We start from the raw sequence: 18,487 nt of genomic DNA, 5'->3' as shown, positions 1-18,487 counted from the left end.
TGGACTTGATTCTCCTTTGGGAGAGCTGTGGCAGTCATAACTGTCTGAGGCTCGCTGCTTATGAGATGGATCTCTTAACAATTGGCCTTGGGCTTCCAGGACATGGTCTTCTCACTTGTTTGTGCTTGACTGCAGGAAGCCAAAGATGCCTTGGAAGCCAAGGAACGCTACATGGAGGAGATGGCAGATACTGCTGATGCAATTGAAATGGCAACCCTGGACAAGGAGATGGCAGAAGAGCGAGCAGAATCCCTGCAGCAAGAGGTGGACTCCCTGAAAGAGAAGGTGGAATATCTCACAATGGACCTGGAGATCCTGAAGCATGAGATAGAAGAGAAAGGTGGGAGAGGATGTGAGAAAGGATCAGCTTTAGAGTGGTGTCAGCTAGGGGTGCTGCTCCGCAGGGGAGCTTATCACTGGGGAGGAGATTGACTTCTTAGCAGCAGTGGTGGATCCTTACTGCTAATTACAGTGGGACTTGGGGTTTGCCTCTGCAATTCCCACCTGGCAGCCCCTGAGGCATTCTGCTGTGTTTCCAGCCCTGCCCAGTAGGTACAGGTAGGACCTTTGCAAGGGGCAGGTCAGCAGGAGGCAGCAGCTTAGCTTTGTGTTCAGTCAGATACCAGGCCTCGCTGAGAAGACAGAGATGTAGCTACTGCACTTTTGAGGCTGGGGACAAGAGTGTTCTTGTCCTAGACTTGGAGGGGCTTGGATTTAATGCCAGAGGCTTAATTTTAATGCTTGTCACTCTCGCTGGGGACAGTGGATCCCACCCCACAAGGTGTTTGAGTGGGACAGACTTTATGTGGAAGGTCATATAACTGCTTTTGTTGCTTGCTGATTTTTAGATCCAACTGCTCAGCTTTGCCCTGAGCATATCTTCAAAACCAGTTTATTGCCCGTTTTTGGTTCCACTGTGGCCTTTTTAGCTCTTTGTGTTCAAGGGGAGCTTTAAAAATTACACATAGCAGGAAATGAGCAGCTATGAAACACTTGTAGCATTAGCATTCACCTGAAAGAAACTAAACGCATAGAAAAAAGCAGATGATCCCTCAGGCAGGCTGAGGGATGTGACAGAAAGATAGACATATTGAGGGAGTGAAAAAAATGTGGGGAGGACAGGAACAGTCTGCAGGGAGATGAGGAAATTACTGAGATGAGTGGTATATTTTATTTGAGTTTGCTCTCACTGCATTCTGAGTGCCTGGAGGGAGCTAGACATGCTCGCTATATCCGGCTAAGTGCAGCTCTGTCATAACCCAGCTATTGCTTGGATATAGTCTGCAAATTGATACAATGGTTCTTCATCTGAACTAATTGACCTTGATATAATCAGGGGAATCTCTCAACCTAGGAGCACCAGGTTTATGCACCAGGCTTGAGTTTTGCTCAGTTGCAGCAGAGGGACTGCTCCATTTCCCTTTGGGACTTAGCTGTCCTCCTAATAGTGTTTGTAGTGTCACTTAGTGCTGAGAGATGGTAGCAGCTGCTGTTTCTGCACAAGCTGAATAATGCTTCTTTTCCACTCCAGGCTCAGATGGAGCAGCATCCAGTTACCAAGTCAAACAGCTAGAAGAGCAAAATGCAAGACTCAAGGAAGCTCTTGTAAGGTAGGAAACCACCTTTGGCTTCACAAAAGGCTGGGGTACTGCCTATGCAGATCCTTGCTATGAAAGCCCGTGTTCTGTCGGTCTACTGACAGCTTGTGTTAGAGCACTGAGCCAAACCCTTGCTCTCCAGAGCAGACGGCGTAAAAGCTGCTAACTGACTCTTGGGCTGTTCAAGCTCTGTGTGCTCCTTTAAGCCTGCAGAGGCTGAAACAAGATAAAAAGAAGAGTCCCTTGTTACTGGAGAACAATGCATATAAAGAGAAAATGAGCCGTTTCAGGAAGCTCGTGCTCTATTTCTTTTCTCTGTTTATGCGATATTGTGCTTCTCCAGAAAAGCAGCAGGTTTTTGTGCTGTAGGTTTATTCAAGCAGCCTGTATAGGATAGTTCTCCAGACACATCCTGGGCAGGTCCTACTTGAGCTTTCTTGAGCCTGCTGTCCAAACTCGTTGTTGCCTTTCTCTGTGTAAAGGCACGTGCCAGCGCATTGAGGCTTTTCTTTCTGAAAGCCGCGTGTCCTCTAGCCTAAAGGATCAGGTTGGGTCCCTGTGGTAACCATATCATTGCTCACTGTCACACCTTAATTCCTTTGTGTATGCAGGGTGCTATATTGCCCTTTGTGCAGAAAACTGTCCCTGCTCAAAGACGTTTATGATTTGTAGGCCAGGAACAGGTGAAGGAAGGGAGAAGTAGGAGGTGGCCTTGCTGTGGAGGCATTCCCTACTGATACAAAACACGACAAACTACTTTGCGAGGATTTCCCAACCAGCATATGTTTGGGATAGGAAGTATAAAGAAACCGTTCTAAGTGAGAGAAACTCCCAGCCCTTAAACTTAAGTGGGCAGGGGAACTTTATAGTCTCTTAACAGAGCTGTTCACACTGGGGTCGGAGTACACATAAGTAAAGCTCTGTTCTCATTGCTATGATGAAACACCTTACCTTGTCTGTACTCTGTCTTTTTGTTTGTTTTTTCTTCTCTGCTGTGGACCCTCTTTCATGCACTGTGAAAGACTGAATGTGACTGTGTTATTTTTCTTTGCTCACTTAGTTCTTCCTTTCTGTGCTTTAGACTGTTCCATTTGCAGTTATTCTTTCCTGTTCGTTTTCCTATTTTCTCCTTCTCTGTTCTCTCCAATAGCTCTGATTCTTTCAGAGGAAGGTGCCATTTCAGGCACTGATTCATCTCCATCCCTCACTGTTCATTAGTTGTTCTCTGGGGACATTGCTGGTGTCTCCACTGGGGAACGGCTGCCCAGATGCAGCAGAATAGGAGACTGTATGGGCAGCTCTTCTTTAAGCGGAGATGGGGGCAGCTCATGAGTTGAATTGCAGACCACATACTTTCAGAGGTGGGAGTAGTTTATCCTTAAAATGTATGACCTCTGCTTGAGTGTCTTAGATCTCCGTGTGTTCCCACTCCCAAACTTTGGAAGTCACTTCTGTGCCAGCCTGGCACATGCAGGGTCTATTGGGGCTCTCCAGCAGTGCCTGGTAGCTCTGCTTGTCTCCAAGGCCAACTGAAGAGCGGGGTCTTGGCCCTGGTGGTAGGAAGGGACCGCACAAAGAGCGACGTCTGGGAAGGGAATGGCTTCTATTGCTGTAGTACCTGTGCCTCCGCTGTCCTGTGCTGAGTCTGGTTGCTCTCTGTAAGGATGCGGGATTTGTCTGCATCAGAGAAGCAGGAACATGTGAAGCTTCAGAAGCAAATGGAGAAGAAAAACACAGAGCTGGAGTCCCTGCGTCAGCAGAGGGAGAAGCTGCAGGAGGAGGTGAAGCAGGCGGAGAAAACGGTTGATGAGCTGAAGGAGCAGGTGAGTCGATCTGGGGGGTGGTTTAGGCTCTTTTGGGCCTTGGGCAACTGCTGCCAGGCAAGTCAGGGAGGGTTACCTCATGGCATGGAGGTGTTTCATCTTGGCAGTCGCTCTTCGAGAGCCACGCTGGGCGATACTACTGCAGGGACTAATACCACTATGTCTGCGTCCAAAAGCAAACCCTGTTCCAGCACTAGAGCTGTGCTGGACTCTGCTTTATTTTGTACTTGGTTCTAAGGTGGCTCTTGAACATAAAGTACGCGCTGTATGTTGTGCTTTGTAGGGGTGATCCGTGTTTGCTACTTGCTAAGTTCTGTTCCTTCTAATCTGTCTGCCTGAGCCATCTTCACGAGGCTTGTTCCTAGCCAGGGTTGCAGCTGAGGAGCTGCCCTTACAAAGTCCCTAGGAAGGATCTTTATTCACCACAAGGCAGTGCGTGCAATTCCTCTAAACTACGGCTGTGGAGGGAAGCAGGCCACACGCTCTCTGAGCATTAACCTGAGTTTTATAAAAGGTGGGCTGTTAGAGGTGATGCCTGTTAACGCAAAGACTGACATGCCCGTTACTCTATTAATATTGTGAGCTTATAACCACTCACGTAGGTCCTTGGGGGAGGACGGAGAGCCTGGAAAGCACTGTCATGAGTCTGCAAAGACTCAACCCAACGGTCAGCATCATTTACGCTGACCTGAAAGAGTTCAGCGTCGCACCCTGACGCTGCAGCTAAAGACGCAGTAATAACTGTAAGAGCCAAAGCCAAGCCTCTCTTTTAGCATGCCCTTCCTTTGAGTTGCTAGACACATTGGTGGCAACTCTGGTTTGAGTTGCTTGCTGTCCTCGTGGATATTGCCCTCTGCTGTTGGGAGGGAGCCTACGCGCTTCCTGCCCAAGCAGTCACCCCGGGAGGGGGAGAAAGATGCGACAGTCACATCCCAGAGCTCACCGGAGTTATCCCTCTGTGATACAAAAGGAACTTTAAGCGGCTGGTAGCAGTGCTTTGAGAGCTGGGTTGGACTGTGATGTGGCGTGTGTTTGCAGGTCGATGCTGCTTTGGGTGCTGAAGAGATGGTGGAGACTCTGACGGAGAGAAACTTAGACCTGGAAGAGAAGGTCCGGGAGCTGCGTGAGACTGTTGGAGACCTAGTAAGACAGATTCCTGTGGAGTAAGGGGTGGTGCTGGAGTGCCTGTGCTGCTTCCTTTATGCCTGGTGTGTGGCTGGGCTGACATGAGGCCGGTTGGGCTGATTGCCTGAAGCTGTGGCTGCCCAAGGCAGCAATGCTAATGTGCACTGGTAGCAGTGCCAGAGGGAACTGAGGAAGCTCTCTAAAGCCATCGCACTTGGTTGTGCTTCCAAGTGTTTCGTCCTTCATCTCTGCAGAATATGCCCGTTACGCTCACCCCTCTGCTCTGCTTTGAAAATGCCAGGCTGCCCTCACTTGCGAGGCCGCGGGGTAACTGCATCCCGCGTCATCTCCTTGTTTCTAGGAAGCCATGAATGAGATGAACGACGAGCTGCAGGAAAATGCCCGGGAGACCGAGCTGGAGTTACGGGAGCAGCTGGACATGGCAACAGCACGGGTCCGCGAGGCTGAGAAGCGTGTGGAGGCTGCACAGGAGACCGTGGCTGACTACCAGCAGACCATCAAAAAATACAGAGAGCTGACTGCACACCTTCAGGTAGTGACCTTCAGCGCTGCTGAGTACTACAGCAGGGCAGGGCTGGGAAGGAGATGCCACCGGCCAGGCGTGCCGTTCCCCCTGGAGCAGCGCTCCTTTGGGAGCAGACCTCGATGATGAGGAGACCGAGCGTATGTAGGCAAGAGCGTTCTTAAAGGAAGCAGGCCCTGGGGGTGGGGGCATCATGTTGTCTCCTAATCTCATGTGGAAATTGGCACTGCAAACACAGCAGAAAACAGATGGCTGATACCCCGGGGAGTGGGTTCCTAACTCTGTTTTCCTGAGGACGACCAGCAATGCCAGACTGCTCGTGCTTCTCACGACCTCTGTCAGTCCTGGCTGTCCTGCCTATATGCAGATGGGGTTCGCTGGCAGAGCAGAGCATCAGCTCAAGGCTGCTGCAGTTGCTGCTATAAAGTGCTTCTGAACACATGGGTGTTTCAGCCTTTCACGCAGCTGTGCTGCTCATGCTCCAGGCTTGGGAACTGTGCCCTGGAAAAGACAGGGTAGCATGGGGTTGTTCCAGCACTGTCCTTGGCTTTGCTGGCAGTGCGAAATAAATTGGTAATAAGTCTGCAAAGGTTCCTTGGCTTTAATACAGCTTGCTGTCAGCTGAGTGTTTGGGACAATCTTGTGTTTCTCTTCCTCGTTTTCGTCCTATTATTCCATTGTCGCACAAGAAGCCCCCCCCCCCCCCCCCCAAAAAAAAAAAAAAAAAAAGAGGCGTCAGGAGTTAGATGTGGATGTACTGCAGAGGGTGTGGGATTACAGTTCTCCTTTGTGGTGTTTTCCATACTTCTAATTGCAGCTTCTTTCTCTGCTCAGGATGTGAACCGTGAACTCATGAGTCAGCAAGAAGCTTCTGCCGAGAAACAGCAGCAACCTCCTCCAGAAATGTTTGACTTCAAGATTAAATTTGCAGAGACAAAAGCTCATGCTAAGGTAGGGCTAGCAGGAGAGCTGTGTACCGGGTGCGTGCATCTATTCCAGTGTGCAAAACTCCCGAAGTGACGTACCTGGCATAGGTGTGCGGGGTGCAGGGCTTGGAGACGTGCTCTGAGTGTACTGCAGTCGCTGTGTGGTGAGGCTGATGCTCTTGGGTTAGACTTATGGTGCTCTTGCCACTAGTAGAAACAGGCTGAGGTGACTCTCAGGAGTTGGAAGGAACACGGTACCTGATGGGAGGGAGGAAGATACCAGAATGTGACGCACAAAGAAATGATCACTGCTGTGTCTGTGAAGGCGTGCAGGGAGGGCTGAATCAAGCAGAGCAGTTTAATCAGGAGGAAAAACATCTCTCCCTCTGCTTCTATGTGGTTTGTGTTCCAGTGGGTTGGTATGGGCCTGTGCAAGGACTCCCCTGCTCTGTTTCTAGCTCTGCTGAACCCCAGCGACCATGAGATTTTCATTGCTTCCGCTGCCCTTTGGTGGAACTGAGCGCTTGCTACTTGATGAGGAAGCTGGGAAGGCAAGTGCGATGTGAAGCAGTGCAGGACTTTCAGCTGTTAGTGCTGGGGGCAGCAGTGTACCATTTTGCTAAGAAAAACATCAGACGTTTTCGGATACTCACTGCTGTGCAAAAAGGGGTGTTTTTTATGAAAGTGTGTTCTCAGAGCTGACAATTGAAGCATTGTTTGTATCACGCTGTGAATGCTGGCAGGAAAGAAAGAACGCTTGTGAGCATGGATACATGGTGTGCTCTGACCTCTCTGGCTAGATCGGAGCTCGGGGTCTGATCCAAACCAGTCCACAGGGCAGCCAGATGATAATGATAAAGAAGCGTTCCCTGCAGCAGCTGTGGCGCATGGTGTTAGCTGTATCCCGGGAGGAAAGCGATTCTGACTCTTAAATGCTGAACAGACTGACAGCACATCTCCTATTCCGCATGGGATGCGCTGACCTGGAGAGAGGACCAAGCAGGGCTCCTTTTGACTGTGCACGTCTCCTGCAGGCTATCGAGATGGAGCTGCGCCAGATGGAGGTGCAGCAGGCTAACCGGCACGTCTCCCTCCTCACTTCGTTCATGCCGGATAGCTTCCTGCGTCACGGAGGGGACCATGACTGCATCCTTGTACTGCTGCTCATCCCCCGGCTCATCTGCAAGGTGGGATGGGTGCCTCGACTCCTGCATGGCTTTGGGAGTTAGGCTTTGGTCACTGACTGGAGAGAGGGACACATGTGAAGAGCTCGTGCTAATTCTTCCCCAGAGGCTTAGAGCTGGCCCATAGGAAGAGCTGGCTCGTGGGGCTTGGAGTGTCATCTTCAAACCCACGGTGCCATTTGGGCTAACCAGGAGCTGTGCTACAACTCTGTGGAAAATGTTGATATTCTTTTCAAAATTCCAAGTTCACCTGGGGTAGAATGTTTACTTGTTTGAAAACTTTCAAAATTATTGGGGCAGCAGGAGTAGGGAAGGAAACAGAAGTCCCTGCCTCCAGATAGTGGCAGATCAGTGGCTGGAGTACTCAGCTGTGGTTGGTCAAGCCCAAGGTGACCAGTTCAGGCAGGGCAGGCAGGTGAGCCTTGGTTTCTTTCAGCACTGTCCAGGGGTGCTTGGCGCTCTGCTGCCAGCTGTCCCTCTTCTACCCCTTCTGGACTCATGACACCTTTCCCAGGAAAACCTTTTATATATACAAATGCGTGTATGCCTCTGTGTGTATGTATATACGTATAAAATATATACATACACACAGAGGCATGCACACACGTATATACGTAAGTCATTTCCTTATAAGCTTTAGTTTCAACAAGATCACTGCTTTTCACTGAGAAGTTCCTGCTCCAGTCACGGAGCTTGAATGATAAAGGGAACACAGGAAGGTGCTGGTCAGGGAAACTATGGGGCTCAGCTGTGGAGAATTGGCTGGAGAGGCCTGGGAGCTGAGCTGAGCAGTGTGAACAGGGGTAGGTGACTTGGCAGCGAGGCAGATGGAAATGAACCTTGAGCCTGAATAAGTGTCAGCGTTGAAGGAAGGGCTAATGAAGCCATGCGAGCAAGCTATGCCTGGGTTTGGCTGGTCTACGACTAAGTGGGGAAGGATCGGAGCAAGCGTGGGAAGACTGTGATTGTTTGCCCTCTTCCACAACAGGCTGAGCTGATCAGCAAACAGGCTCAAGAGAAGTTTGATCTGAACGAAAACTGCGCAGAGCGCACCGGCCTCAGGGGTGCTCAGGGAGAGCAGCTGAGCTTTGCTGCCGGCCTGGTGTATTCTCTAAGTCTCCTGCAGGCTACGCTGCACAAATATGAACAGTGAGTATCGAACCGTTCTGCTCCATCACCGTGCCACCCTTGGTTTCCACCTGCTTCACCAACTAGAAGTACTGAGCTCTGCAGCCTCAAAGGAGGGCCTGATCTGTGCTGGAGTTGAAGATACTCTGGCAACTAGGCTGGAAAAAAGCTGAGGGATTCCCTATATTGCCTTGTGAGGGTAGTGTTCACTTCTCTTGTAACTCCTTCCTTGTTTTCCTCCCAAGAATTGGGATGTGAAGGGATCTAGCTCTCTAGCATGAGTTGCTCATTCTTCAGCTGTGACCATGTCTTTAGGCCAGAAGTAGCTCTGGCACGTTGATTTTCCATCTGATCCTGCCAGGAGATGCATCACACTCTCCTAAGTTTGATTGTGTCTGGGACTCGTACTGGGCTTCAGACTCAAAGAGCAGACTCTTCCCCTGCAGCCCAGTTTCCTCTTTCGTGAATGCCCAGTGCTTAGTCAGGAAGGTTTTATGGAGTGTCAAGGAGGAATCTAATGCTTGATTAATATGAACTAGTTGCTGGCCAATGCCATGACAATAGCATGGAAACAGTGCTTTCTGTAGAGACTGGAAATTCCTTTGGAGACCAAAAGAGCTGTGCTAGGGAAAATAATCACTGTGAGCCCTGCTAGGCTTTGCTTCCTCAGGAAAATGGCTCAGTCGAACAGGGCACTGAAAGATCCCTTTGCTCCTACAGCAACATGACTGAGGAGCTCATTAAATCGTATTATATGCTGTTGGAGCTAGATGCTAAATCTTCCCCTGCCGCCAACACTGGATTTTGGCTCAGAAATTAATTCATGCTAGCTTAGATACTTGAAGTGTTTTCTGTTCCGAAGCTCCCTTTCCTGTAGCTGCCAGGCAGCCGATTTCATGCCCTCGTTTCCTGCAGATGTTCTGACCTTCAGCGACCTCTCTCTAGCTACTGTGCCCCTCAGAGTCCAGCTGGCTATGGCTGGCACTTCAAGCGGTCTGAGATGGGCACCCAGAAGCAAAGCCCTGCACTGATGCTGTCTGGACCATATGCCAGTCAAGCTAACTGCGTCTGCGTTTCCTTACCAGGGCCCTGAACAAATGCAGCGTTGAGGTGTATAAGAAGGTGGGGATGCTGTACCCCGAGATGAGCGTCCATGAACGCTCCCTGGACTTCCTGATTGAGCTGCTGCACAAGGACCAGCTGGATGAGACGGTCAATGTGGAGCCGCTCACCAAAGCTATCAAATACTATCAGGTAGGATCTGCGGAGCCAAGAGGGTCTGGCTCTTGGCCGAGCTCAGGGCGTTTCTGACCGTGCAGGGCATGGGACTGGTGAAATCTCTCCAGCACGTGCAGCAGCTGGAAGTCATGCCCTTGGATACACCGTTCACATGGCATATTAAGAAGCTGTCAATAAGCCCGCTGATAGCAATTCCCTTTGGATATTGTTCACCTTCTGAGCATGCAGAACTTATGCCTGTGGCTCTGTCACTTAGAGGCTGTGTCCTCTGTCCCGGGGAGGAAGAGAGAGGAGGCGAAGGCAGAAAGGATATGATTTTCCTGCCCTAGATTCCCGAACCTCTGTGCTGGAGGTTCGGGCTGTTGACCTGATAGAACTAAGGGCCACCAGTGTTCTCCCAGAGAGCGGGGTGTTCACAGGGCACCTGGTTGGGGTGCAACAGTTTTCACTTCCAGTCACAAATTAGGCCAAACTTTCAGCGTTCACTTTGTTATGTATTTCCTGGTTTGTTTTGTTTGCTTGGATGCGTGGAAACATTTGGAGGATGCTGATCTCTGCTGTGTTGATCTCTCTCTTTTCATGTAGCACCTATATAGCATCCACCTGACCGACCAGGCTGAAGACTGCACGATGCAGCTGGCCGACCACATTAAGGTGAAGTGTAGCAAAATAATTTGGCTCTTTTTGTTGCGCGTTTTCTGTCTTCTTGTCTTTTGCTCCTCTGAAATTGTTTTGTGAGTTGAAGTACCTCTTCTGCCCTCCCCATTGCAGTCGCGTTTTCCTCTGCTCCCACTGGGTGTCACGGCACGTAAGTCAAATGGGTTCCCAGGTCAGGGAAAGGGGAAAAAGATGTGGGCCATTTTCTCTGCAGACACCCAGGTAAGCAAGAAAGAGAACAGCAAGGAGAGTGCTGAAAACCTTGTGCCTAAGAGGGAGCGTTGTACTTTCTTAAGCCTTTAAGGGGGCAGCATTGTGCCCTGTGCCCCACAGCGTAAAAGAAAAGCCAGGTTAATGCCTCAACCTTTTCTCCTGCTCCTATACAATCTGGAGTCATGGCAGCACGGTGTACAAATGGCAGCTGTCTTACCTGCTCTCTGCTTTGCCTTGAGCTCACGTGCCTGTGTTTGTGCTCTGCAGTTCACCCAGAGTGCCTTGGACTGCATGGGCGTGGAGGTGGGCAGACTGCGATCCTTCCTCCAGGTAGGACGTGCTCTGTTGTGGCAGATTCCCCTAGGTGGTGATCCGTTTGTCCATTTTTCTGAGGTCCTATCTCTGAATCCTAGGCTGGGCAAGAGGCGTCCGACCTTGCCATCCTCCTCAAGGACTTGGAGACCTCGTGCAGTGACATTCGCCAGTTTTGCAAGAAGATCAGGCGCCGCATGCCGGGGACAGACGCTCCTGGTATCCCTGCAGCGCTCGGCTTTGGGCAGCAGGTGAGCTGGCCAGCACTGAGGCTCGCATAGGGCCAGGGTGCTCTTGCCGTTCCCTGCATAGGGCCGTCTTAGCAGTATACTGGGAGCAGTGGACTGTACTGGACTAGTATAAAACACAGACCACTGCTGTCCTCCTCGCTGGCCCTAGGGAGGGAGCACGCTGGTCTGCTGTGCCCTGTTTAAGCCAAGCTGCAGCCTGCTGCTCAGGCAGAGGAAAATGGTGTGAGCTGATACTTGATCTAATGTCTGTGGACTGCATGTTTCTAGTCAGGATGGAGATAGATGGACTTTTTAACCTACTTTTCTCCAGGCTTGAGTTTATTTCGTTCCTTCCTCATGTTTCTCGTCTTCCCATGATGCTTCAGAGGGATGTTAAAATCTCAGTAGTTGTTGGACTAGGGCAAAGGAAGTGCTGTGTCACAGCCAGGAGCTGTGAAGTCTGGGAGGCGAGTGGGGAAGTAGCTCGTTTGCCTCTGTTGGTGTTCCCGGCTGGCTCTGGCCTTTCCGAACTACCCTGTGTCTGCTCGACTCTCAGGTGTCGGACACGTTGCTAGACTGCCGCAAGCACCTGACGTGGGTGGTGGCCGTGCTGCAGGAGGTGGCCGCTGCCGGGGCCCAGATGATTGCCCCTCTGACAGAGAACGAGGGACTGCTGGCGGTGAAGCTGGAGGATCTGGCCTTCAAAGCGAGCGAGCAGGTGGGAAACACTGTTCACGGCCACCCCTCATTGCCTGCTGCAGTGAAATAAAGTTGGTGATAAGCTTATCCTCACAGATCCATCTAACTCAAGGGCTACAGACCTGTCTGGGGGCAGCTCTGGATGGAGTCTAGGACGCTCCTGTGGAGGCTGGGAACGAACTCCTGGGAATATGGCCAAAGAATGTCAAAATGCAGAGAGCTTCATAGTCTCCTGCTCTTCATTGTCCTCCCCGGCAGCTGGCCTTGCTCTGCAGCTGCCTTGTCAAAGGGCTTGCGACCTCTGTGGCGCGTTATTGTGGAGAGGCAGAAAGGGGGCTGTAACAGTGGCTTTGAGCCCAGCTGTGGGGGCACTGTAACTTTCTTCCTGTCCTTTTTGCAGATCTACGGCACCCAGGGCATCAACCCATATGAGTGTCTGCGCCAGTCTTGCAGCATCCTCATTGCAACCATGAACAAGATGGCCACGGCCATGCAGGAGGGAGAATATGATGCTGATAGGCCACAGACCAAGGTAGGCTTTGGCTATGGCAGGAGTTTCAGGCAAAGCCGCAACATTTGAATTGCCCCTTCATCCCCTATAATCCCGAGGATCTCTAAGAGAAGGAAACTTTTGCATGGCCTTGGTGCCTGCTAGGTTTCCCCACAGGCAGATGGCTGACAACAGTGCTGATGAAGGCATAGGAAATAGTGACTCTCAGAAGAATAAATGCTGAGGCGTGACACCCAGAGCTTGGTGGTACCAGACACCAAGTGAGTGCTCACTGGGCCCACTGAGTGCCACTGGCTGGTGGTCAAGAAAGAAGCCCCTCGTGAACTTGGGAAGAGTGGGATTTCTGAGGGGGCTGCCTGAAGGCCTGACTCGGGCTTGTAGGTGTACTCAGCTGCCTGCTCAACCTAGCAGGGCTCCCCCAGCAGGAGACTGTCTCCTGGGTATAATAGGAGCCCAAGGCTTAGGGAGGTGCAGGAGATGCTTGCAGGATACGGGGAAGCAGGGAACGGTCCCCTAGTTGCTGTGTGACCCATTTTGTTGTTCCTAGGATTCTTCTTACAGTACCAAATCTGTGTCTTGTTCCTTTGGTCTCCGTTGCAGCCCACCCCACCTGCTGACCTTAGGGCGGCAGCTCTTCGGGCAGAGATCACTGATGCTGAGGGGCTGGGGCTTAAGCTGGAGGACAGGGAGACGGTCATCAAAGAGCTGAAAAAATCTCTCAAGATCAAGGTAAGCTGTTCTTCAGTTGATCTCAAGCTTCTTGACTGGTCTGTGCCACCGGAGTGGTCGCGTTTTGTGGTCCAGGTGGCTTGCTGCCTGTGGAGCTGACTGTTTCAAGTCCCAGTCAGATCTCCTCCTGGAAATATCGTTCCCGTTACCAGGGAAGTGCTCTCTGCCACGTGGCCACAGCCTGGTGACTCCCTGCTAGGGACTGTCCTGGCCTTTCTCCCATACTGTTCTGGGACAGCGAGTATTGGCGGTGGGTGTATATGTCGGGGTACTGAACATACGCTCAGTGGGGTAGGGGTTATGATTTCTGGGCAGCTCCCCCGAGGCGCTGCAAGGGGCTGTCCATAGTGCGTGCCATCTCCAGGGGCCTGGAGCAGCCTGCTTTCTTTCCTGCTCCTCCAGGGTGAGGAGCTCAGTGAAGCAAACGTGCGTCTCAGTCTCCTGGAGAAGAAGCTTGACAGCGCATCCAAGGATGCAGATGACCGTGTGGAAAAGATACAGACAAAGCTGGATGAGACCCAGACACTGCTCAAAAAGAAAGAGAAGTGAGTGTGAGATGGGGTCTGCAGAACAGGGGCTGGCTAATAGAGAGTCCCTGATGAAGACTAGACTGCCTGTGTTGGCTGGACAGTCTGGGAGCATTTCTGACGTATTGGAAGAATGATGTCAGTGGAAGATGAGCAAGGGAACCAACATGTGTTCATAGCGCACAGCAGAGCACAGGCTGGGAGCAGGAGTCTTGGGAGAGGCCCTGTTCCAATGCTCTTTGGGGAAAGGCCCATTCCTTGTGTGTGTTTTTTTTTACCACCATCGCTTTGCTGCAAGTGTCTCTTGCCACATGTAGTCTATTGGCAGAGCAAGCCTGTTGGCGAGCAGGGCAGTGCAAACCTACAAGGTGAAGAGAGGGTTGTTTTGCAGGATAAACGCTGGGCTACGCAGGAACAGCTAAGGTGGTGGTGGGCTCAGTATGGATAAATACTTCCTTTGTGTGTGGTATTGTAACCTGCAGCAGGAGCTGGTGGGGGCTCCAAACCCTGAATCAGCAGGCTTGTGCCTGAAGCTTTTAATGGTGATGACTGGCGGTAGCAGGGTGGGTGTCAAAGCTAGGAGCTCTCACGTCCTGAACTGTTCATCTCTTTTTCTGAAGAGAAACACCTCTAGTCAGACCCATGACCGTGTTCCCTTCTGCAGGGAGTTTGAGGAGACTATGGATGCTCTTCAGGCAGATATCGACCAGCTGGAGTCAGAAAAGGTGGAGCTGAAGCAGCGCTTGAACAACCAGTCGAAGCGAACCATTGAGGGACTGCGTGGTGCCCCTGCCTCTGGAGTTGCCTCCATTGTGTCTGGCATTGCAGGAGGTGCGTAGCCAGTGCCCCCAAAGCACTCAATGCCCCTGCAACTGCTAGGGTATTGGCAGGCTGGAGAGGGAGCCTGGCACCTCCTCTCCACACTCCCTCTCCCTGACGCAGATGCCAAGAACTGTTTGGGGAATGCCAGTGTAGTGTCTATATGGCACGACCCCAGGAGGCAGCGTGGGAGCTCAGAGACTACCTGCTGGAGTGAGCAGCACTGGGAAGTGCTGCTCTACACTCTGTTCTTCTGCCTGCCTGACCTTCCTGCAGAGAGGCAGAACATCTGCAAGGGGGCAGGAGGCTTCTGGGCTTGTAAGGATGAGTGGGAAGCGCAGGGAGCTTGCAGCTCCCTGAGCAGTGTCCAGCAGCTCTGTGCCTGTGTAGGCGGAACGGAGGGCACCTTTGTGGAGCCAGCCCGGGGGGTACACTGCAGCTTGTGCCTCGCTGATGGAGCACGCCTGCTCTGGCCCGCTGGGGCTGGCAAGTGCCAGTGCCGCCAGGCCCTTCCTCCCACCAGGGTGCTCCAGTGGGGAGACGGCAGTCCGTGCCTGCCTGCTGGTGTATCTTTGCTGTTGTGCCCAGCACCTTCCTCCTCTCCCTTGTCGCTGCAGGACACGGATGTGCCAATTTCTCCATACCTCTTGGGGCTTTTTTGAAGCCTAGCAGAAAGGGATGGGTGACGGTGAGTGAAGGGTGCTTGCTGAGGAAAGAGGTCCTCGTGCTGGCTAGTGTGGGGTGTTCAGGTCTTCCCCTCGCTGTCTGGAGGAAACCTCCTATGAGAAATCCCTGGTCGGGGGAACCGTGGTGAGGCAGAGCATTGGTGGGGGTAAGGGAAACGTGCTGGCCTCTTTGTCAGGAGCGCTGGCTGTAGGACAAAATGCCACTTTGTGACTGCAGAGCCCAGGTGTCCTTTAGGACTGTGACTGAGGGCTGCGGAGCAACCTGCTGCTCTGGCTGCAGTGTTTGGTCCAGATTCCTCATCCTTTTGGCTCAGTCTAGAGCGGGCAACTCCTTTGCACAAAGAAGGCGGCAGTTCATGTCTTGGATCTGCTCTGGGTGTACCGTGAACGCCATCTTCCCGGCGAGGCAAATGTCTTTGGGTATGAGTCTGCCCCTGAAAGGCCCTGTGAGGATCTGGTCTGGTTCCTGGAGGTAGCAGTTCCTGAACCGCAGTGGAGCTGCAGCCTCTACCTGAGCCATCAGGACCGTGAACTTGTGCTCTCTGGGTGCCCTGAGATAGGGCCAGCGTGTCTTGGTCCTGGGCAGCGAATGCAGCAGTTGTGCTTTGAGCCTGTGCCAGTGCCAGGCTGCTCATGAGTGCTCCGTGTTCAGAGCAGGGAAGCTGGGGGATGCGGCTGTGTCAGAGCTCCGAATCGCAAGGAAGTGGAATAAAGCCTGAGGGGGGGCCCCAACTTGCAGATGTGCAGCCTGGATGCAGTGGGGCTCTGGGAGCAATTTCTCTCCCCCTGAGTTTGGAGGCTCAGGCTGAGCATCTTGGAGTCAGAAGGAAGTGCAGATGCTCAGCACGTCCTGAGGTCCAGACCGAGAAGCAGGCGCTCTGGAGGAGCAGCCTGTGGGTGTGCGCGTATCCTCCTTCGGCTGCTTATGGCTGCACACAGTCGAGGTGAGCGGGTGTGCCGGCTCCCCGGCCAAAGCCCACAGCCCACAGCCGGGTGCGAGGAGCCCCGCTTCTGTGGCCGAGGTTGCCTCGGGTGGTTGCTCCCGTCTGAGTGAAAAGGTGGAGAAGAGGGGTCGGCACAGGAGCAGCTCCAGGTGACCAGAGCTCCTCTGGCCATAGCTCCTCTCCAACTTGATCCTCAGCTTTAATTCTGCTTCTTCTTGTCTTTCCTCTGCCTCCTCTCCTTGTACTGCAGAGGAACAGCAGAGAGGTACAGTACTGCACCCTGGCATGCAAATGCTCCCCACCTCCTCCGGCCGCCAGAAGTGCATGCAAGGAGGGACTAGTGTCCCATAAGCATCCAAGCATGGCCCTGGGACGAGGCTGGGTTTGGGAGTTAGGGGCTGGAGTGAAAGGGTGGCAGGTTCCTGCCCAAGAGCAGCTCTTCTCGCCTCGCATACCGAGTGGCCTGTGGCGCAGGGCAAGCTGCAGCTAATGCAGTTCTCGACAGCCCTCGGAGTCCGGGAAGAGAGTAAAGAGCATGAAACTGCTGGGGATGCAGACTGATGCCACCGCAGCGATAGGGGAATGGTTCCCTGGAGGCGCCCAGAGCCCAAGCAGAAATCCTGTGTCTTCAGGAAATAGCAAAGAGAAATCCCCTGTGCCAGGGCTGTTGTCGGGGGCAGCATCTTAACACCCATGCCTCCTGACAGGTGACATTTTGACTTTTTTCTCTGAGCCAGATGTGAGGCGCTGCATGTCCGTGATGGCTGAGTGTGTGCCTAGCAGACCTGGGCAGACCTCACTGCTGCTGCTGCTCCCTGCGGTGTTGCACACGTTGCACCTCTTGTGCCTTTGAGCCCTGTCTGCATGTCTCGTGCCTGCTGTAGCGATCCTGTCCCAGGCTCCTGTGGGCCAGGGCCTCACAGTCTTTCATGTTGCTCCTGTTCTTGCTTGTTTGCAGGTGTCGGTGCCAGCCAGGTGATGGGAGGCGGCTCAGGGCCGGTCCAGGTGAAGGACTCGCCTCTTCTTCTCCAGCAAATCGATGCTATGCGGCTGTCCATCAAGCACCTCAAAAATGAGAACAATCGGCTCAAGGTGAATTGTAGGGAATTCCCTCGCCCTGTGTGGGTCTTGTGGGTGTCTGCAGCAATGGGCTGAGCACAGCCGGTTCCCGTGGGCTGGAGCGCTGGAGCTTGGATGTGTCGTACCTTCAGAGTACGATCGGGAGAGGGAGGGCAACCCTCGGACAGCTGAGCGCACTGGCCTGGTCTGAAGGTGAAAGAGGAGCCCAGGATGACTGAAGGGAGCGTGATGCCGTTGTGCAGTGCTGGGGGATTGCAGTGGGGCCGTGCAGGGTGCCTTAGGGTGCCTTAGGGTCCCTGTCCTCTCAGCACTGCCTGCAGCGATGTGCTCCCGCCAGCACGGGGAAGCAGCTTAGCACCCTGCACCTTTGTGCTGTGGCTGTGGCCAGCCCTGCTTGAAAACAGAGTGAACCAGCGTGGACAGAGGTGTTGGACACAGCTTTACTGAGAGGGGCTCTGTGAAAACCCCAGCAAGGACACAATTACACCGTTCCTGTTCCTGCTGCTGGTGGCTCAGGCTCCTCCCTGCAGGCATTTGGGTCTAGGAGCAGCTCAGCCCTTGGGAAGGGCCGTCCTGCACCACTAGGACACTGTTCTCAGGGGCATTTGCATTCACGTGACTGCAGGCTCTGGGCTGTGGGTTTATGTGGAGTTGGATGCTGTGTTACCTTGCTTTCACTGATGCTGTTGTAGAAAGTAGCATCCCTGGAGGACAGGGAAGGGCCACAGGGGTCTGCAGGTCGGGTGGGATGAGCTGGAGGGGAGGTTTTGACCGCCGCAGGGAAGAAGTGGCCAAGAATGTAGCTCAGCTGTGTTGCAGCTGGCTCTCCCTTGAGTGGTGGATTTTGGCTCCTTTCGTTTCTCTTTTTTTCCTAACGTGTGAGAGGATGTGCTGGCTGGAGAAGGGGCCAGGTCGCTGGCTTGGTCTGAGTCCAGGGTCAGGGCCAGGTGACTGAGAGCAGGAGCACCTGGCAGAGGTGGTGGTACTGACGGCACGTTACTGCCAAGCCTGGACTCCCTCTCTAGACTGGTGACTTGAGACATGAACTGATGCAGACTAAGATGTCTGCTGATTAAGGAATGCCCTGTCAGGAAATTGGCAAAGTGGCAAAATAATCTAATTAACTAATATTCCACTAATATTAATTCACAGCTACACAGTCATGCAGACTATTATGCACAACTGCAAAGCTGTTAATGATAGCTCTTAAATCTAATGAGTCACATGCATGGCCGCTATTGAATTACAGTTGTATAAGCATTGAGGTGCAAGTCTGTTTCCCCTGCACCAAGTCTTACGGACACAGACCTGATGGAGAGTCCAGCAGGTTGTCCAGGGGGTTCCTTCCAGTGTCCGGGTGCGTTTGGGTCCAGTGTGTTTGGGATGTCACCTCTGACTGTAGGCACCCATGCTCCCACTGTCGGAAGATTCACCCTCTATTGTTCTTAGACTAATTTTATGATTTTTATGCCTTATTTTCCATTTTTTTGTTTGTTTGAGTTGGAGCCCTCTT

The 18,487-nt window shown here is 52.6% G+C and overlaps 1 protein-coding gene across 18 annotated transcripts in view; it reads left to right on the top strand.

Moving 5' to 3' along the window:
- DCTN1 (dynactin subunit 1) overlaps positions 1-18,487 on the top strand; it is a 93,263-nt gene that overhangs the window by 71,639 nt on the left and 3,137 nt on the right. For 10 of the 18 annotated variants that reach the window (XM_068943967.1, XM_068943963.1, XM_068943955.1 and 7 more), the window contains 18 exons: positions 136-340; positions 1,532-1,610; positions 3,262-3,421; positions 4,460-4,564; positions 4,908-5,099; positions 5,925-6,041; positions 7,051-7,203; positions 8,189-8,349; positions 9,414-9,582; positions 10,153-10,221; positions 10,705-10,767; positions 10,851-11,000; positions 11,536-11,697; positions 12,079-12,210; positions 12,790-12,918; positions 13,321-13,463; positions 14,110-14,276; positions 16,853-16,986. In XM_068943967.1, coding sequence (XP_068800068.1) covers positions 136-340; positions 1,532-1,610; positions 3,262-3,421; positions 4,460-4,564; positions 4,908-5,099; positions 5,925-6,041; positions 7,051-7,203; positions 8,189-8,349; positions 9,414-9,582; positions 10,153-10,221; positions 10,705-10,767; positions 10,851-11,000; positions 11,536-11,697; positions 12,079-12,210; positions 12,790-12,918; positions 13,321-13,463; positions 14,110-14,276; positions 16,853-16,986 — 2,490 coding nt within the window. Of the gene's footprint in view, positions 1-135; positions 341-1,531; positions 1,611-3,261; positions 3,422-4,459; positions 4,565-4,907; positions 5,100-5,924; positions 6,042-7,050; positions 7,204-8,188; positions 8,350-9,413; positions 9,583-10,152; positions 10,222-10,704; positions 10,768-10,850; positions 11,001-11,535; positions 11,698-12,078; positions 12,211-12,789; positions 12,919-13,320; positions 13,464-14,109; positions 14,277-16,144; positions 16,160-16,852; positions 16,987-18,487 lie in introns of all 18 variants that reach the window. The other 8 variants (XM_068943961.1, XM_068943957.1, XM_068943952.1 and 5 more) reach the window with 1 other exon arrangement.

The sequence above is a fragment of the Struthio camelus genome, chromosome 4 (assembly GCF_040807025.1).
Source record: "Struthio camelus isolate bStrCam1 chromosome 4, bStrCam1.hap1, whole genome shotgun sequence".
In the NCBI taxonomy this organism is placed as follows: Eukaryota; Metazoa; Chordata; class Aves; order Struthioniformes; family Struthionidae; genus Struthio; species Struthio camelus.
Note: the sequence above shows the minus strand (reverse complement) of the source record. Positions and strands in the feature narration are given on the sequence as shown.